This window comes from Psammomys obesus, unplaced genomic scaffold (genome assembly GCF_907164565.1).
Source record: "Psammomys obesus unplaced genomic scaffold, mPsaObe1.curated_primary_1811, whole genome shotgun sequence".
Classification (NCBI taxonomy): domain Eukaryota; kingdom Metazoa; phylum Chordata; class Mammalia; order Rodentia; family Muridae; genus Psammomys; species Psammomys obesus.
Window position 1 is genome coordinate 20,059,555 of NW_026595981.1, and position 20,288 is coordinate 20,079,842.

The window sequence follows — 20,288 nt, forward strand, 5'->3', positions numbered from 1 at the left end:
TCTTCTTCTTCTTCTTCTTCTTCTTCTTCTTCTTCTTCTTCTTCTTCTTTTTTTTTTTTCAAGACAGGGCTTCTCCGTGTAGCCCTGGCTGCCCTAGACTCATTTTGTAGATCAGGTCGTCCCTGAGCTCACAGCCATTCTCCTGCCTCTGCCTCCCTGAGTGCTGGGATTAACTGCGTGCGCCACTACGCGGCAATGTTTGTGTCTTTTATTAAGCCTTTGTTTAAACTGAGAGACGGCAATGTTTGTGTCTTTTATTAAGCCTTTGTTTAAACTGAGAGACGTAGGCATTCCCCTGTGCTGTCACCCCGAGCTTCACTTTCAGGTCGACAATTCTCGTGGGATTTACTGCTGTGTGCTTGGCGTAAATTAGAGAGGAATCCAATTTCGTATTTTTCCATATAAACGATCCGATGTCGAGTAGGACATTCCCCCTGCTCTGCTGTGCTACCTTTCATTATTATTTAAATTTTGTGTTTTTTTCGTGTGTGTGTGTGTGTGACACCTTTGGTATAGACTGTCTATGGGGGAGGGGCCGTTTCTTGGTTCTCGACTCTGACCCATCGGCACGTTCACCTCGTCAGCGTCCAGTTGACAACAAGCAGCTTTATCTTTCGGTCCCTCCTCATCTCATGCCTTGACATTTTTCTTTTTTTTTTTTTTTTGAAGCCGTTAAGGTTCATTCAAAGCTGATCCATTCGGAGGCTCGGAGGAGCGCGAGGGTCAGGTCCGGAAGGGGCGTGCTCAGAGGACTAACAGCACCGGCGAGGTGAGGCTCCTTCTCGTCTCCACGGCATCCTCCCCGGGGTGGGAGCCTCCGGCCGCGGTGCCCGTCACTCCGTGGGGAGACGGCGATGCGTCAGCAGGCTCCCTCGTCCTCGGCCCCGCGGGGGAAGAGCACGTCTCACACCCCCGACACCAGCGCGAAGAGGGGAGTCCTCCCCGCGCGTCCTTTCCCCGCGGCCCCACGCCCGCGCGATGCTGCCGGAGGAGCCCTGAGGCGAGTCCCGTCCTCCGCTCGGAGAAGCGCCCGGGGACGGCGAGCCACGGAGACGCCCGGACCACAACACGGGTCTCTGACCTCTAAGCGCACAAACCTCCGGGAGCCACTCGCTCCTGACCAATCAGGGGGCCCCTGGCGTCGCTATGCCCGCCCCCCGGCCCCGTCCGGCTACCTCATTCGCGGCTCATAAAGCAATCCGGCCGCTCGTTCTGCACGCCAGCCAATCAGAGGACAGGGGGGCGGGGACTTCCAAGCGCGCCTGAGTGCGGCCGTCCCCGGACAGCAGAGCCTCGGGATCCTTCGGCTCCTTTCGTTTTCCCTCCAGGGCAAAGTTATATTCAGTCGTTCCATCCACACGTTTATTTTTCCGCCCGGCTCGGCGCGCGTGCGCAGTGCCTCCCAGCCCAGGCTGTTCCAGAGATGTAAGACCCGAGAAGGGAAGCTGAACGGCCATCCTGCAGGTCAGTGCATTCCCCGCGCAGCCTCGGGTTGGTTCCTCCTTCCTGCAGGCCCCAAAACAGGGGATTCGAAGGCCAAAAAAGGTTCCGTGAGGTCCCACCGAGATTTGAACTCGGATCGCTGGATTCAAAGTCCAGAGTGCTAACCATTACACCATGGGACCTGCTGGCGGCTTTAGGCGCCCGGCAGCCTTCTCAAGCCACATGACGTTAGGCAACCTTCTCTAGGCTTCGCTACGCTCGGCTTGGGCCCCGGGTGGATGGCGGCGTCGGCGGGCAGACGCCGAACGGCCGAGATTCCCGCTCCCAAACGTTCCTGAGCCCCGAGGTGTCCCCTCTTCCGGTGCGCCTCCGTGGGTACCGGGCCCTCGCGCCCTCCCCGCCCCCCAGTCCGGGGGTCGGCGGGTTGTCGGGGTCGGACCAAGTCCGGAGGAAGCGGACTCCGGGCGGGAGTGCGCGTGGTTTACGTAGTTATGGTAGGAGGCCTGCGGCCGGGACGCTGTGGCCCAGCGGGGAAGGACGCGGGCCGGCGTGGGGTGGCTGGGAGCCAGCCGGGGATGCAAACGGGGGGATCCCGGGGAGGGCGCCCCGCTTGGTCCCCGCCGTCCCCGCTCCGTGCACAGATGGGGAGACGGGCGCTTCCAGTCTGCACTTCCGCCCGCCCGCCCGCTCTCTGAAAGCTCCTTCTAGAGTTCGGATCCTTAGAGAGCCCCAGTGAGATCTGTAACAGCAGACCTTCCCCCCAAAAGGAGGGATTTCTCCGCGCTTTCTCCGTCTCTCAGTTTTCACCGACTGTAAATGTGTTATCTGCGGGTCAGTCTAGCAACGGTTTTTGACTCGATTTCGCAGGAGGCTCTTTCAAGGAGGCTGTACGGCTGTTGTCTACTCTAATGCAGTGAAGACTGGCAGAAAATATTAAAAAAAAAAAAAAAAAAAGAAAATAAAGCTGTTCTGGAAGCGCGTTTTTAAGAGGCGCAGAAGTTCTTGTGGTCGCACATGAGCGCTAAGGTGTGCCATGTTAAACACACAGGGTTGTCTCTTGAGGGAGAGAGATGGACAAGCTGTTTTCTGCCCAAAAGGCAGGGTGTGGACGTGGTTTAATAGCCTGATGACCTTTGCACTGTGTGGCAGAGACCACAGCAGTCCCCCCCCCCCCAACACACACACCCTGTGTTTTCCGAGTCTGTAGAAAATACCCCCATGGAAGATGTCTCATGTACATGACAATTTCAGTGTGGTCATGTCTTAAGCTTTGTTGTGCTCGCGGGATTGGGTTAATTATCGCCAGGAAAATTTTCACCAATTTGTGCTAGGCTTAAATATGCCTAAAATCAACTACTCGACGTCAGACTCGAAGTTTGAACCAGCACTGGCTCCCGAGTCGCGTTGAACTGAGCCGCCTTCTTGCCTCCTGCAGATCATTGCTCAGCTGGCCTTGGTGGTCAACAGAGACAACCCCACCCCCACAAACTTGTATTGAGACAGAAGACAGACCCAATAAAAACAGCTCTGCCTTCCACTTCGGAAGCTTAAGGTGCCACCCACATGCAAACAGAAGAGCTACGCATTAATGCACTATATTTGTTGTGTGACATTGTGTTAGTCAGGGTTCTAAAAGGGTAACAGAGCTTATAGAATGAATATATATAATTAATATAACATGTTATATAAACGTATTATATAACAGTATTGGGAATGAATGTATGTATACATAATATTAATATACGTTATATTGGGAGGACCAGGATCCAAGAGGGAGCGAGGAAGATGGAGTCATGAACCCAGGAAACAGACTCCAGAGACCAGTGTCGAGGTGCAGATCTATTTTATTGTGAAGCAGCAAGCCTTTTTATACGACCTTTGGGCCAATGGGGAGTCGACAGGAGCTTTGGGGTAGCCAACCATCCCACTGTCACTGGAGGAGGTAGCAGGCCTGCAACACCTGAAGGGGCTTCTTGACGGACCAGGAAAGCAGCCACTGCCCTGCTCCGGGCACATTTCGAGGTTCTGGTAGAGTGCTAGGATCCTTTGTTTTGTGTCAGGAGATATGCCAGCAGATATGGGCACTCGGACCACAGAGTGGTGTGGAAGCCTCCCTCACCGACCACCCGTCCTCACCCAGGGTCCACAGCACCCACAATATAAATGTATATATTTACATAAATATCTCATAAATATATTAATATATGTCGAATTAAAGGTGTGTCTTCCCACCTCAAGATCTGGATGAAAAGTGGATCTGAACTATTTCAAATAAAACAAAAACCCCTTGAAGGCCAGCCCTCCATTTTTGGATTTAGTCAAGTTGACATCCAAAATAAGCCTCGTGGGTGTGGTGTATGTCTGTCTTACTTCCTTGAGGAATTCAATGTTTTGCAAGTCTGGGTGACACCAGAACTGTGCCCAAGGCAAATGCACTTACTCTCCAGGCTCAGTGTTCGTGTGTTCCCATGTGCTCACGCATGAACCTGTCTTTAGCTTGATGGGTTGGACTTGGACAGGATCCAGAGACTAATACTCAGAAGCCGTAGATTTTAGAATTGGATCCAATTCTGGTGGTGTCGCTGACACCCATTGACCTTAGTGCCATAGGGCAGCCATGCCATGGCCACTGACTCCTCAAGTGACAACCCAAGCAAACGGGCCTTTCTGGGTTCTTGGTCACCCCAGGCCCCTGGATTCCTGGCCACTTTCCTGAGCTTGTTTCATCCACCCCCTTCTAGTGCTATGCGCTATCCACCATCCTTCTGGTAAGTTCCTCTTCTGTATAATGCATGGCATCCTTTATAATGCATTTCTGTATAATGCATGCAGTCAAAAACATGGTTAGCCCAAGCCCCAAAAGCTTCGTTGTCGGCAGCGTGGCCATTTGCCTTTATAACTCTTACATACTATCAGGAGAAACACTAAATGTTTTCTGTTTTGAGGAATAAACCATTCCAACCTTGAACTTCTGTTAGGGGTTACCATCCTTCAAGGCTGAGCCTGAACACCAGCCATTTTTAGACCTCAGTTTTCTTGCTTGTTTCTTACAAAGGTTTTAGGTAGGAGCTGGACATTGTGGCTTAAGCCTATAATCTCAGCACTGTGGGGCCACTGGCAGGCTGCTCTCTGTGAGTTCTAGGACAGCTAGGGCTGCATAGAGAGACTTGCCTGCCCGCAAATGGTCCTATGACTCACACAGGACAGACACAATGTCACAGTCTCCCCCACCCCTGTCCTCCCTCTCTAGGGTTTCACTCTGCCCCATAACTTGCTCTGTAGACCAAAGATCAAAGACATCGTGACCACAACTGGCCTAGTGTGATTTCTCAAGAGCTAGCATAGGTCAGGATTATATCCCTACAGTGGGTAGGCCACAGATCCTTCTGTGTTTACAAGGTGACAGTGACTCCTACTGCTGTGGATAGAAACAGGTTTGTTTTGGTCCCAGGTGTGGGATGTGGGACTGATTCAGATGGTCCACAGCAGCAGACTGTTTGCCCTCATGCAGGCTCTGAGAGGAGCTCTGTGCCAGCTGAAGGTAGTTTAAATCTGAGGACTCTGGAGAGGGAATAAATGCCAGAGCGCAGAGAGTGGAGAGGAGAAAGGACAAGGCTGCTCCTGCTTCCTCCCTTGCTGCTCCTGGTTGCTGCTATGGGACAAGAAGATAGAGATCTCCTGAAATGAGGATTGGACCGGCTCCAAGGAACCTGACGACCCTGACCAGCAGGAAGCACCTAAGAGAACTGTACTCCTTCTCCCACCAACCCCTTCTCTCTCCTACCTGGTGTTGGGGTGTTAGAAGGGATTGGGATGGAGTAGGAAGAAAAAGATAAAAGAAATGAAATGTAAATCAGTTTTTTTTTTTAAAGTATGCCACTTTGGTGACATTAAAGAATTGCTTTCCTTGTCTTTGCTTGCTGCAGTTAAGAGGAAAGAGATTCAGTTTTTCTACCCACTGTCTCCATTTGATGTGGCTGGGAAATCTCAGAGTAGGCCCTAGAGCTTGCTAGTATTTAAATATGGCTACTGTCTTACCTGACTTGGTGACTGAACTGCTTGCTAGGGACATAGGAGCACCCGAAGGAAGAAATGTTCTCATTTTGGGCCTAGAGACTCTTAATACTATACTGTCATGTGACACTGCCCTTAGGAAGGTGTGAACAAACATAACTCCAATTAGGGAACCAATGACAGAGCAAAGTAAGGACACTACTCAAGCCCAATATAGTGGACCAACGAGTTTTATTGGGATTACTTACAGACATATGGGTGAGGGTTTATTACAGAAAAGGAAATGACTCAAAAGACAGCTGTACCATGAGAGCTCACCATGTCACAAAAGAAGTAAACTTGGAGCCCTCTGTACCATTTGCAGGCAGCTTGACAGGTTAGAAAACGTCTGTTGCAGGGAGCTCAGCTTGGCTGAGAATGCCTCTTAGCACCTTTTATCTACTTGGGAGGGAGGGGCCTACTGTGTCTGGTAGGTTTCAGGGACTTCCTGAAGCCTTTGGGTTGAATGTAAAGTTTCACATCCCTTGAGAACATTAAGTGCTCCTGGGGAAGAGGGGTTACTGGATTGGAGAGGAATCTTAATACGGAAGATGGCCGCCCTGGCAAGAGATCACATCCAAAGACCTTCTAGGTTTGGGTGATCCGGCTGGAATACAAACACACCTTTAATCCAGGAGACAGAGGCAAGCAGATCTGAATTCAAGGCCAACCTGGTATAGAGCAAGTTTCAAGTAAAGAAAAGCTTAGATCCAGGCATGGTGGTACATACCTTTAATCCCAAACAATGAAAGTAAAGATAGTTTGTAGAAGGAAGCATCCATGTTTGAAAGTGATGTCTAATTGAGTGGCAGAAGAGGTGACAAATCAGAGAAAGATTTGACAAAATAGGATAATCCCAACTCTCAGGAGAAGAGAGGGGAGCTATTAAGGGAGCAACACAGAGAATGAGAGAAAAGGTAGCTTTTACCGGGATAGTTTTACAGAGAGAGGTTGAATAAGCGGAGAAGCTAGACACAGGTGAAGACCAAATGAGTGAGCCGGAGAATGAGAAGGAGCCAGAAGATTAGAAAAGATTGCTGGAGTTTGATGCCAACTAGAGCAATTCAGGGGCTGAGAGAGAAGCCAGATTGAATAAATCACCTGGGAGAGGAATTTGAAGCAGAACAGCTGAGTTCAGTCAGACAGACCAGAGCTCAGTAAGAACAAGAAAGGGTGAGTTTATTAAGCAGCAAGTTTGAGAGGCTGAAAACCCTAAGATAGACAGTGCGGAGGCTAGAAGCTTCCAGGACTAGCCCTAGGTTAGCAGAAGGAGGTAGTAAGCCCCCGAGACAATGGAAACAGACAAATAAAAGTTCCTTTTACACTAGATCATAGTTTCTCTCTCCTGGAGAGATGGTTCTAGATCTTGAAGTAGAGAAGGCACTGTGCTTGGGCATGCTGATGATAATCCTGTCAAACTGGAGGATGGTGTAGTTGCTGCCAGAGTGCCTGGAGTTACAGGCTGCAGCCACGCCTTGCTTTGTGTTCTGGGAATCTGGACTCAAGTCCTCAAGCTTGGGCAGCTTCTGAGCCATTTCCCCAGCCTGATTTGGGTTTTGTTTTTAAATATTAAAAAAAAAAAAAAAAAAAGTTCATCAAGCCGGGTGCACACCTGTAATCCCAGCACTCTGGGAGGCAGAGGCAGGCAGATCTCTGTGAGTTCAAGGTCTATAAAGTGAGTCCAGGCCGCCAGGGCTACACTGAGAAACCCTGTCTTATCATAAAACAAACAAAATGCTCAGTCTATAGCCCTGGCTGGTGGATCTCTGAATTCAAGGCTGGCATTAGCTGGTCTCCCTCACCCCTTCCCTTTCCATCCTCCTCTTCAGTGTTTGGCTTTTTTTTCTTCTTCTTCTTTTTTGTTTGTTTGTTTTTCTCCAGACAAGGTTTCTCTGTGTAGCCTTAGCTATCCTGGAACTTAGCTCTGTACACTAGCCTGGCTTCAAACTCACAGAGATCTGCCTGCCTCTGCTTCCTGAGTGCTGTCACCACCCGGCCCCTGTCTTTGTCTCTTATTCCCTGCTCTTTGCCCCTCTGGGGCAGATAATCTTTGTGCTGAGAACTTGGTCTTGGGGTATCTCCAGCCAACTTCGAGGTTCCTAAAATAGCTCCAGCTCCTGGCTACTTTGTCCTCCTGTTCCTCTTGTTGGGAGTCTGCTTTTGGTATCCCTAATGACCAGCCTTTTTTTTTTTTTTTTCCCTTTTTCTCTTTCTTTGTTGTTGTTGTTGCCAGCAGCCAGTGTGTTTATTTGGACTTCCTGTCCTTGCACCTTCAAGTGGAGCACAGGAGACGGTTCTTGAAGTAGTGGAGCGCAAGCTTGAATTGGACCTGAGAATTGCTGTTGGTTCGGTAAGTGCTGTAAGACTTCTCCAAGGCAGCCAGCGCTGGATCTTTTGCTGGCGTCCGTGTTTGGTGCTCTACAGTCACGTCCTTGCATGAGCCCACCAACAGACTCCCCAGCCCGTCAATAAAGAACTCTGCAAAGAGAGGAGGAGCAGGGAACCAAAGGGAGCTGAAGCCACATAGCCAGGCGTCCCCACCCTCACTGTGGGCCCTGGAGCAGGAGGGGTGACAGGGGAGAGGGGGAGGGGAGTTCCTGGGTGCTGTTTTAGGTGGAAAAGACTTTCTGAAAGAAGAATGTAAAGCAGGGGAAGGTAAAGGGTGGAGCTGAAGGCAGGAAGAAGTAGGGTGTCTCAGATGGGCAGAGGCAGTCTAGGGGAGACACTGAGAGGTGAGGGTGGGGAGGGGGGACTGCGGGCTCCATCGTCAGGGGTGAAAGGGGAAGGAGCAAGAAGAGGTTCCCAAGGAGGACTCCCTCCCTCATCCCTCCAAGCTTCCCACCTGAGTGAGCCACTCTTTGCAGGATGGGATCAAAACCAACTCTTCGGAGTTGTTCTGTGTGAGCCAAGAAGAAGTTCGCAACACCGCTGGTCACCGTGCATCCCGGGAAGCCGTCCAGGGCCCGGAACCCTCCCCACCTCTGGTGAAGGCAGTCTCCATTCTCACTCTGTTCCAACAACAGCCTGAACTGGAAAGTGTTCCCCTGCACGCTGCCGCCCACCTAGGCCACAAACAGAAACCGGGGTCTGAGCAGGCTCAGTACTCTTCCCCTCTAGGAAGCTTCACTCTACGGCACCCCCATGGGGGTAGATGCTGTACTCTATGGAGCTAGCCTCCTCAGGACCCTCAGAGGCTCTGCCCTTCCTACACTGCTCCTGGGTCCTTCAGATCATTGAATCCCTATCTCCACATACAGGCACTCACATACGAATGTGTAGACACAGGCATACACACTTGCTTTATAGCCAAGGCTGGCCTTGAACTCCTGCTTCCACAGGCATGCACCAGCACACACAGTGTATATCTTTAGGGGTTTGGGTTTTGTTGTTGTCTCTGAGGTAGGGATCTATCAGGCTGGCCTTGAACTCACAGAGATCCTCCTGCCTCTGTCTCCCCAGTGCTGGGATTAAAGGTGTGTGCCACCATGTCCAACTGTATTTTTATATTTAAAAAACAAAACAATGTCATGGGGTGGGGGGTAGAGAGTAGTTAAAAGCACTTGTTCTTGCAGAGGACCAGGCTCTGTTCCCATCCAGCACCCACACGGCAATTCATATCCATGTGTAACTCCAGTTCTGGGATATCCAACACCATGAGTTCACAGAAATATAGGCAGCAAAACAACTATACACATAAAATAAAAAAAAATAAGTAAATCTAAAAAAGCTTGGGACCAAACAAGAACACAGTTCTCATAAACCTCATATAGTCCAAGAAAATCAGAAATGAGATGCGTAAACGCTCTGTTTTGAAAATAGAACAACTGCAAACCTTTTTAGTGTGGGGTATAAAATCTGCTCAAGGGAAGCCACTGGGGAGTCAAAAGCAGAATGCACGTGCTCTCCAGCCTTCCTGCGAGGCCCTCTCCTGCCTTGTCCTCCTCTCTGCTCCTCCCTCAGACACTGGTGTTCCTTTCTCTTCCTCTGTCCTTTCCCCTCACCTCAGGCTACAGCCGGCTGAACTTGGCCTTTGAACCTTACCACATCCAGTTCAGTTTTCTCCAGGACATCCACCAGCACCTCAATCTTGGTGTTGTTGTTGAAGAGAAAGTCATCGTCTACCCAGAGGACATATTTGGTGGTCACCTGTGAGATGGCCAGGTTCCTACCAGCAAACCAGCCCTGTGGGTAGCATGGGGTTGGGTCAGCAGCTGTCCCCTGGCGGGGTGAGGCTTTCGGAATTCCCAGTGGCCAGGCTGCCTCCCACCATGGACAAAGTTGGAGTGTGTGGGATTCCACAGTTCAGACAACTACTGGGTCAAAGGAGTCCACCTCTGAGAATCATGTTAGGGACAGTGATCTTCTGGATCAGAGGCTGAGACAAAGACTGGAAAGCCCCTCCTTGGACCAGTGGCCTCTGTGTATAGGCTGGAGTCCTTTCTCACTACAGTTTCCTTCTACTTCCTGGAAGATGGTGGTTTGGGGAACGTCTGCTATCAGTGATATCCCTCCCTCTTCTATCCTTGGTGGAAGATGGGAAGGAAAGAGGGAGGGAAGGAAGCAGACAAGGAGGGAGAAAGGGAGAGCTTAGCTTGGGCACAATCCCAGGGAACAAAAGGCTGCTGTTAACCCACACACAATCAGATGTCAGCTCCCTTAAGTCACTTATAAGAACCCCTGTAAGATGGAATAAACTAACGCTTTATTAACGTGGAAAAATGAGACCCACCTAATTTCCCTCTGAAGGGACTGCTCTTCCCACAGGACTGTGCTCCCTAAAGAAGGCATGGAAGCAGCTGAATCTGGAGGCCTCCTGTTTTGGGAGCTAGGTGTCCCCAGTCTGAGGGGAACATACCTTTCCAAAGGGCATGGGGTAATATTCCAAATAGTCATCTTTAATTTCCAGGGGCTGCTTGCTGTCATCGGCCACAATCACGGTTAAGTCTGGGTAATATTTTCGAATGCTCTGAAGCAGGATCTTAAACTTGTGAGGACGGAGGAAAGTCTTGGTGGCAATGGTCACCAGGTTTCTGAGCTTCCTCTCTAGAGAAAAAAAAAATGTAAAAGTGGATGCTAGCACCGCAGCTCTGGATTCGCTTTCTTCGGGTAGGGCTTGTTTTGGTTTGTTTTCTGTCAGGCTGGGGGTTTGAACCTAGGGTCTCATGCGTGCTAAGAAAGCATTCTATCAACTGAGTTACAGTTCCATCATCTGATGGCTTCTTTATCCTTTGACCTGCCAGCATGGGGGACCTCGTGCCTTCTGTACACAGGAGGTGCTTAGAGTTTGTCAGCTGCACTGGGAAATAAAGACATTGTAAAGTTGCCCAACTCGGTAAAATCTTTTCGTCCCTGGTTGGCTTCGCTGTGCTATTCTCCTGCTGTCAGGGTTCTTCATTTTCTGGTTGCCTCTTTCTTAGCAACCCCTTGTGAGTCCATCTTACTACTAGAAGTTGAGGTGCCCAGAGCTTTTTCTCTAAAAGGGGTTCCTGATGAAAGGTTCCAGGAAGAGAAGAAAAGGTCTAAAGGACTAAAAACCCACCCTTGTTTCAGTTCTAAGAAAGGCTTTCCTAGGAGAAGTCCCCTGGCCTCTGTCTCAGAGAGGCATGGTTAGAAGTCTACTTGAAGACCAGAGGACCTGGACCAAGTTGTTGACTGTAAAGTACGTCACTTGAAAAAAAAAACAACAAACAAGCAAACAAAAAACCCATAAGACTTGGAGGGGCTGGAGAGATGCTCAGTGGTTGAAACATTCGCCACTCAAATGTGTAGCTACCCAAGTTCATATCCCCAGAACCCACAAAAATGCTGGGAGGGGTATGGCAGCATGCCTGTAGTTTTAGCTTCAGAAGATGGGTTCAGGGGATCCCCAGGGCAAGCTGCCCAGGGAGACTCGCTGTATTATGGAGCCCTGGCTTTGACCAGGAGACCCGGTCTCAGTGAACGGGTGGGAGTGCCCTGAGGATGATCCCGGACAGAAGGCTAGGAACGACATCTGAGACGCTCCTCTGAACTTCATATTCCCACTGTGGTACGAGAGCACAGATGCGCACACAGACACAATCACTAGCTGCCTGGAATCTCACCGCTAACAAGGCTGAGTCCAGAGGATTACCAGTCTAGTCATATGGAAGGGATGAAAATCCAGCTCTGTTGGTAGAGTGCCTACCTACCTAACACACCCGAAGCCCTAGGTTTGATCCCTGGCAACTGGGCTTGGTGGTACATGCGTAAAATTCCAGCACTTGGGGACGCTAGGCAGTGTTGGAGGGCCCTGCTGTTTGAGGTTGCAGCCCTCCAGGACCAGATAGCCTTTCTGAGCTTGGCACTAGACAGAGGACTCTCCCTCTCCCTAGCAGGAACCTCACCTGGAGAGCGTCCTAAGGCAGAGATCCTCTAACCATACCTGGTGTATGACCTTCAGCACAGTTCCCTGCTAGCACTCCCCCTCTCCTTGTGCCTGTAGGATAAGTAGGTACTCTGTTCCCTAGGACCGTGCTGCCAAAGCATCCTTGGAACTCCTAGTTTCAACCAATTATGTACGCTTACCCTGGAGCCTCCTGCCCACTCCCTAAGGACTATATCTTACACCTGGCCTGGTGTCACACACCTGTGATGTCAGCACTCACGGAGGTAGAGACAGGCGGATCTCTGTGTGTTCGAGACCAGCCTGGTCTACAAAGTCCAGGACAGCCAAGGTTACACAGAGAAACCAAGGTTACACAGAGAAACCCCGTCTGGAAAAACAAATGTTATCTTGCTGAAGTGGTTTTCAGAGGTCATTCCGTAGTACTTGCTGGCCTTCCAAATCCCCAGTTTGTCCCCTCTGCCTCCTTGTTCCTGAGGACCGTTGGCCTGAGGAATGAGGGAGAGCCACAGGCAGGGAGTTCAATAATATTATTAACTATATATATATAGTTTGAGCTCACCCTGGGACACGTGAGACCTTGCCTCAATAAAGGGCTGAGAGGACTGGAGAGCTATGTTGGCAGTTGAGAGCACATACCGCTCTTGCAGGGACCAGAGTTTGGTTCCCAGCACCCACATCAGGTGGCTCACAACCACCTGTCACTCCAACTCTAAGGAGATCCAAATTCTGGCCATGTACACATGCACACACATACAGTTAAAAAGAATGAAAATGAATCTTAGGAGGGAAAGTGATCCTGGTCTTAGTTACTCTTCCACTGCTGTGAAGAGATGCTACGAGCGAGGCAGCTTATACAACAATCATTTAACTGGAGGGCTTGCTTACAGTGTCAGAAGGTGAGTCTGTGACCGGCATCGCTGGGAGAAAGGCAGCAAGCAGGCAGACATGGCACTTTAGAAGTAGTGGAGAGCTTACATCTTATTCACAAATTGGAGGCAAACTGGGTCTAGCCTGAGCTTTTGAACCAAAAAGCCAGTGACATACCTCCTCCAACAGGGCCACGCCTCCCAATCCTTCCCAAAATAGTTCCACCAACTACAGACCAAGCATTCAAATATATGAGTCCGTGGGAGACCTGGCCATTCAGACTACCACGCCCTCTGACTCTCACCCTGCCTGATGGACTCCCTGAACCTCAAAGACGAGAGCCTTACCAGGTCCAGGGTCATACAACTTGGGTACAACTGGCTGGTTGATGGTGACTGGAAACTTGACCACTGAGGACTTGGACTCCAAACTCACTGGAAGGAAAAGAAAAGTCAGAGGCCAGGCCGTGTCAGATCTGCTCAGACTCTGATGTCCTGAGGAAGCCAATGAGGCCAGCAGCTGCAGGGAGAGTCCTGGCTGGGAGGAGGCTGAGGACTCACGTAGACTGGGGCATCCTGACTCCTGACTTGCCGTGTATCCCTGGGGCTATGAGGATGTGCTGCTGGAATGGGCTGGAGATTCAAGGACCTGGATGAAGTTGGACTCTGCCATGCCCAACCTGAAACAGGTTCCTCCATCAGCTTCTCCGCTGACAAAACCAGGGCAGTAATATCCACTGTACCTTATCACATTTGGGGTCACATTCTGAAGAAAATGCTTTCAAATCTGAAGGTGGGGAGGATGCTCGCTATAGCCATGGAGGATTAACCTAGGGCCCCTGAGTCCTCCTTATTCCATCCCTTAGGGTCCTAGGCAAAGCAGGACCCCCCACCCACAGCCAATGTCATGTGGTTGCTGGGACTCAAACACAGGGCTCTGTACGTGCTAGGCAAGTACTCTACCAACTAAGCTGAACTTCCATTTGTCCATGCTACAATTTTTTTCTTGTTGCTGTGTCATGCACGTACTCAAAAAAGAAATAGATACTTTTAACTGATGCAGACAGAGGCTGAGGCTGTCCTGAGGCTGGCAAGACTTATTCTCCCAGTTCCCTGTCATGGGGGATGTGGAGAAAGGCAAAGCCATACCCTCACAGTCTCTCTGTCCATGAGTGCTTAGGACAAGATAGTGACATGCAGGCTGGTTAGGCTGGTCCCTCCTCAGCACAAGCTTTAAAGCTGCAGAGGGGTCATCAGAATGGCTCAGCAAAAAGAAAGGGAAGGAAGAAGGAAGGAAGGAAGGAAGGAAGGAAAGAAGGAAGGAAAGAAAGATGTATGGTTGTAATCCCAGCATTATGGATGCTGAGGTATAGGAGTTAAGAATTTGAGGCCAGCCCCAGGATACACAACAAGATCTACCTCAAGCAAATGGACAAACAAACAAACAGAGTGTGGTGGTACGCACGTGTAATTCCTAAACTTGGAAGATGAAGAAAGGAGGGTCCAGAGTTCAAGAACAGCCAGCTACAACCACAGAAAGGGAGTTTGGGATATCCTGGGCTACAGGAGAGCTTATCTCGAGAAACGAGGCTGGCGATGTAACTCAGTTGTCAGAGTGTGGTCTACCACACAGGAAGTCCTGGCTTTGATTCCCAGTCCCCCCATGAACGTTACTTGGAGGTACACTGCCTGTAACCCCAGCACCCGGGAGGTGGAAACGGGAGGGGCACACGTCCATAGTTTGAAGTTGGCCTGGGCCGTCTGAGATCCCGTGTATCAAGCAAAACAAAACCCCATGGATAACAGGAAGAACTGGAAGGTGCTGTGGTTGGGATCAGTGTCTGCCAAGGTCCATGTAGTATATATAGGTACAGGCCGCCATGGCGGCAGCGGGAGTCGGAGCCCTCAGAAACTAGGGGCTGATGGGAGCTGTCCGGGGCCCTGTGGGCATGCCTTGGAGCTGACAGCAGGACCCGCCTCCTGTCTCTCTGCTCCTGTTTGCTCCCTAGCTCTGAGGCGAGCGGCTCCTCTCTTATCACGCCTCGCCACAAAGCAAAAGGGCCAAGTCACCCCAGCCTGAGGCCTCCGAACTTGTGAGGCAGAGGAAACCTTTCCTTCTCCTCCGTTATCTCGGGTATTGGCTACGGTGACAGGACACCGACGTGGTGCCCACACGGCACCCTGTGGGTTCAGTGGCAGCAGGGGGACACTGCTGGGTGCTATCAATAGGAAGGTAATTGTCTGGGCTTAGAAACTGGTACACAGGAAGAATCTCTGGCGAATGCTTGCTTCCTGGAGGAGGAAGGCTTTGGGGGGGGGGCTTGGTGCTTTTTTCCAGCCCCCCCCCTCAGCATTTTGCAGCTGGAGGACGGATGCCTCACCCACGTCCACCTTGCGGAGATGGTACACTGCGCTGGTGTACGTCACGTGCTCAAGGACAAAATTCAGGACCCTCCGGTCGCTGGTGGAGATGGTCAGCTGCTTCTGGCCTCTGCCCTGTGCCACGTTTTCTGGGACGTCAGCAAGGGTGTTCAGTGTCCCCAGAGACGCTCTCAGGGTGACCTGGGGGTGACATTCACAGTGCTCATATTATTGTACCATCACCTCTATCCATCTGTAGAGGCCCTTTGGCCTACCCAGTGAAACTTTATACCTACCCGGCTGTAACCCCCTGGTCTCCCAGCCCTGAAAGATTCTAAACATCATGCACGGAGAAAAATCCATTCACAGGTAGGGCAAGTACCCAAGATGGCCAGCAGGGGGCAGAGCACCCAGGGTACAGAGCCACCTTCAAGCGCTAGGACAGGCAGAGACTCGGAAATTTAAAGAACCCATTCTGCAAATATCTCTATCTCTGTCTTTTTTCTTTTAAAGATTTATTTATTTTACATATGAGTGCTCTATTTGCATGTGTATCTGCATGATAGAAGAGGGCAGCAGATCTCATTATAGATGGTCGTGAGCCACCATGTGGTTGCTGGGAATTGAGCTCAGGAGACCTCTGGAAGAGCAGACAGTGCCCTTAACCTCTGAGCCCTCTATCTCTGTCTTAATGGACATTGTTCTTCAAGACTTCAAGAGCCAGGCGGTGGTGGTGGCGGCGCGGCGGCGGCGCACACCCTTAATCCCAGCACTTGGGAGGCAGAAGCAAGCAGAGTCTCTGTAAGTTCCAGGTCTACAGAATGAGTTCCAGGACAGCCAGGGATACAACAGAAAATCCCATGGCTGGAGGGCGGGGCCCATGACAACAAAGAGGACTTCTAGATTATTTCTTCTTCCTCCTCTTTCAAAAAGATCTCCGAGTTCTCACTCTGTTGCCCGGAGCATCCTTGAGCTCCAGGGCTCAAGAGTTCTCACTGCCTCCTGCCACTACCTCCCCAATATCTGAGACTACAGATGGGGGCCACTTTGCCTTGCTCCCCTGCTGCTGCTGCTGCTGCTGCTGCTGCTATATGATTTCTGTTTGTCAGTCACGGCTGCTCCACCTCCCTCTGACGTCTGATGGAAATTTTCCAGAGCTTGGTTCTGGGTCTTCCGAGTTATAATTCCCTGCCAGAGGATTTTACCCATCATCCAGAGATACCATCATCTTTCAAGTCGTTTCCAAATGTTTATCGCAGCCCACTTTGGTGGCACGTGTCTTTAATCCCAGCACTCAGGTGTCTTGTGAGTTTGGAGCTAGTTTAGTCTACATAGTGAATTTCACGCTGGTCAGGGTGAGGTAGTGAGACCTTGTCTCAAAAAAAGAGTAAATCGAAACGTTTGTCTGACTCATCCCACTGCCTTCACCCTTTGCCCCGTGTGGTGGTTTGAAATGACAACAACTCCTAAAGGTTCATATGTTTGAATTCTTGGTCTGCAGTTGGTGGAATTGTTTGGGAAGGATTGGGAGGTGTGGCCTTGTTGGGGGAGGTATGTTACTGGGGCAGGCTTTAAGCCTTCAAGAGCATCCCACCATCCTCAGTGTGTCCTCTGCCTTTTGATTTCGATTTGAGGCGCGGCTCTCAGCTGCCACCATGTCTTTGCTCTGCTATCAAGGACTCTCATCCTCTGGAACTGTAAGCCCAGTTAAATGTCTGTCTGTCTGTCTGTCTGTCTGTCTGTCTGTCTGTCTGTTTGTTTGTTTGAAACAGGGTTTCTCTGTGTGTAGCCATGGCTATCCTGGAACTATCTCTCTAGACCAGGCTGACCTTGAACTCTCAGCGATCTGCCTGCTCCTGTCTGGTATCAAAGGCATGCACCACCATCTCCTAGTTTTAAGTGCTTTTATAAGTTGCCTTTGTCATGGTGTTTTTCTCACAGCAATGGAAAAGTAATTAAAACAGAAATTGGTACCAGGTTCGTGGGATAGTGCTATGACGGACCTGACCATATTTTTGAAGGAATGTGGAAGATCTGGGGACGTTGGACTAGGAAAGTGGTTAAATGCTGTAGGCAGAGTTTAATGGGCCATCCTAGGAGGGGAAGGCTGCCGTGATGGAAGCTATGTGGGTTGTGGAGGCCCAGCTCCAGAGGTCTCAGAGGGGAACAACAGTAGGGGCTGGGCTAGAGGCCATCCTTGTGATAATTTGGTAATGTCTGCCTTCTGCCCTCAACCTAAAAACTTGCCTGAAGTGAAGTTAAAAAGCAATGGACTAATTTCTTCAGCCGAGGAGATTTCAAGACAGCCCAATGATGACTCTATTATACGGTTATTAGTGATCATTTTTAAGCAGGTGTACGCTGAAAAAGAGCACGTGGGGCAAAAAGAAGTTCAAAATGTACAGCCTGAAGAGAAAAAGAGTAGGCCAGTAAGCAGCGTCCATGTCCATGGCTTCTGCTTTGGGTCCTGCTTCCAAGTTCCTGCTTTCGGTTCCTGCCTTGACTTTGAGGATGAATTATGCTGTAAAACCACAAACTGAAACAAAGCCCTTTGTTTCCCAAGACGCTTTTGGGGAACAAAAGCTTGTGGTGTTTAGCACAGCAATAGAAACCCTTACTAAGCCACCCTGCAAGGAAGGCTTGCATGCAACTCAAGAGTTAAAAAAAAAAAAAAAAAAAAAAAGCAAACAAACAACTAAACCGCTGGGCTGTACAGTGGCAGAATATGGCTCAGCTGTACAATCACAGAAACCAGAATACAGAGCCCAGCACCTACATAACAAGCTGGGCAGCCTGGAGAAGCCTGTAACTCCAGCTCTGAGACACCAGACGTTTCTTCTGGCCTCTGAGCACTGAGGCATGAGTTCACTTCACAGCACAAAAATAAAAAATAAAAGACAACCAGGACAGGAGCCTTCCACAGAGGGCCTCTGAAAGACTCTACCCACCAGGGTATCGAAGGAGATACTGAGACTCATAGCCAAACTTTGGGCAGAGCGCTGGAAACCTTGTGGAAGAAGAGGGAGATAGAAAGACCTGTAGGGACAGGAACTCCACAAGGAGAACAACAGAGCCAAAAAAACCTGGGCCCAGGGGGACCTGCAGAGACCAATACTCCAACCAAGGACCATGCATGGAGAGCATCTAGACCCCCTGTTTAGAGGAAGCCCACAGGCTGCTCAGTTTCCAAGTAGGTTCCCTAGTAAGGGGTCCATGAACTCAGTGTCAGGCTCTTTGATCACCTCCCGCTGGGGAGTACAGCCTTGCCAGGCCACAGAGGAAGATGATGCAGCCAACCTTGATGAGACCTGATGGGCTAGGGTCAGATAGAAGGGGAGGAGGACCTCCCCTATCAAGGGACTAGGGGAGGGGCATGGGGGAGATGAGGGAGAAAGAGTGGGACTAGGAGGAGATGAGGGAGGGAGCTGCAGGGGGGATACAAAATGAATAAATTATAATAAATAAATAAAATTTAAAAAAAGAAAAGAAAACCCGCTAAATCAGTTTGTCACTAATAGAAACTGCCGATGCCAGCCCATCATCCCCTCTCACCGCCATTGGTACTTGCTTCTATTCCAGCTCTCAGATGCCCAAAGAGCGGCCATTCTTGTTCCTCCTACCTGCAGCCCACCTGGGAGCAAGTCCTGCCCATTGATTCTACCTGAAGATGCAGCTGGAAAGCAGGCTTCTCTCGTCCCCACCACCCTAAAGGCCACTCTTTCCTTTGTCTGCCATAGGCAGGCGTCTTTGTGGGGAGACGACTGGGTTATGGCCACTCTTCTGAAAACTCAGGTCTATCAACAGAATGAAAGTCTCCGTGAAGCAAGCCCGTAGGCCAGTGAGGATGAGAAGCATACAGCCACTCCCACACCATAACCAGGCACACAGTGAAAGGGGCTAGAGGCATGGCTGGGTGGTGGAGCATTTTCCCAGCATGTGTAAGGGCCTGGATTCCCTAACACCCCCAAAAGTAGTCCTAGTTATGAGAAAGATGACAGGGATAGGATGGGGGTTGGGGGAGCGTATGTGGGTGACAGAGATGAGATCTCTGAGGACAGCGAGCAACTCACGTATCCCCACTCCAGCCTGTGGGGGTGGAGGATGCAGACAGCACAGGGTGTAAGAACGCTTGTCTAAGTATCAGAACCTGAATTTGCATGTCCCCAAACAGAAACATCAGGCAACCCCAGTAACCAAAGAAGACAGACAGTGAGGCAGGAGGCTCGTGGGGAATTGTTGGCTGTGAGCCTGGCCAAAAGAACGGTGAGTTCCCCAGTGCCTCAAGGGAATAGGGGGGAGAAACAGAGGAGGGTGCCTCCAGATTCATCCCTGTGCACATATCCCGAGCTTCATTTCCCAGGCCTTTTGCAGGTTCCAAATGGGATCATGCCTCTCGCCCTTCAGACGTCCCATCCTAAGGCCTCAACCCAGAGCTACACTGTGAGGGGAGGAAAACGGGACAACCCACACTCTTGTGGTCACGGGCCACATGTGGCGGCGGCTCCCTCGTAAAACAAACACAGCCATGGAGGTGGCCTCGTGCTTTGTGTAGCATTGGAAGTCCTGTCCGCAGCCATTCCAAAGGCTAGAAAACTCCTGCGCAAGGGCCCCGCGTCCCGCTTTGCATTCATCTGGTGTTTCCGCCGGACGAACGATCGGGGTTAAAGACTGAGGTCAGCCACAGTCGTGGAAGCAAGAGCAGAGCCGAAAATGCTGGGATGGGGACGCCTACCTCATAGACTGGGGCATCTGGCCCTTCATACCGGAGGCCTAGAAGACACAGGAGCAACAAAAAAGGATCTGAGTGGACAGGGAAGCTCACCAGCACACCTCCCCACCTCTGACCCCTACATATCTGAAGACCCGCCAAGTGTCACTTCCTATCAGGTGGCTGGCCTCCAGGTCGGTCCCCCATGAGATGGTCTTGAGGTCTCAAACCCACGCGGCTCTAAGGCTTCCGGTGGGGTAACGGGGAGACCCACCCACTAGGCAGGGGACCCTGGACCGTGTGGATGGACAGAATGAGCTGAACACTAACGCGCACACATCCGGGTCCCTCTTCGACTGACCGCACACACTGTACGGCGCAGGCGCCTCAAGTTCCTGAGGCCTCGACCGGGCACGAGCAATGCCTCGGGTCTGAACCCCGGGACTCTGGGATCAGGAAACAGCTCAGAGAAGCCGCTGTGTGTGTGTGG

The 20,288-nt window shown here is 50.7% G+C and overlaps 1 protein-coding gene, 1 long non-coding RNA gene and 1 other non-coding gene across 3 annotated transcripts in view; 1 reads left to right on the forward strand and 2 right to left on the reverse strand.

The window, feature by feature from the left end:
* Nucleotides 1-1,265: 1,265 nt before the first annotated feature.
* LOC129686567 (uncharacterized) lies at nt 1,266-8,438 on the forward strand. Its single transcript, XR_008721635.1, has 3 exons — nt 1,266-1,464; nt 7,733-7,846; nt 8,361-8,438. It is a non-coding gene; the product is annotated as an uncharacterized LOC129686567 (long non-coding RNA).
* Trnaq-uug (transfer RNA glutamine (anticodon UUG)) lies at nt 1,554-1,625 on the reverse strand. Its single transcript has one exon. It is a non-coding gene; the product is annotated as a tRNA-Gln (tRNA).
* Nucleotides 7,725-20,288, reverse strand: part of B4galnt2 (beta-1,4-N-acetyl-galactosaminyltransferase 2) — a 36,205-nt gene continuing 23,641 nt past the window's right edge. The window contains exons 5-11 of the mRNA XM_055620619.1: nt 19,823-19,860; nt 15,111-15,291; nt 13,078-13,164; nt 10,352-10,539; nt 9,538-9,678; nt 8,339-8,558; nt 7,725-7,974 (exon numbers count right to left, since the gene is read on the reverse strand). Coding sequence (XP_055476594.1) covers nt 7,769-7,974; nt 8,339-8,558; nt 9,538-9,678; nt 10,352-10,539; nt 13,078-13,164; nt 15,111-15,291; nt 19,823-19,860 — 1,061 coding nt within the window. The 3' untranslated portion in view covers nt 7,725-7,768. The remainder of the gene's footprint in view (nt 7,975-8,338; nt 8,559-9,537; nt 9,679-10,351; nt 10,540-13,077; nt 13,165-15,110; nt 15,292-19,822; nt 19,861-20,288) is intronic.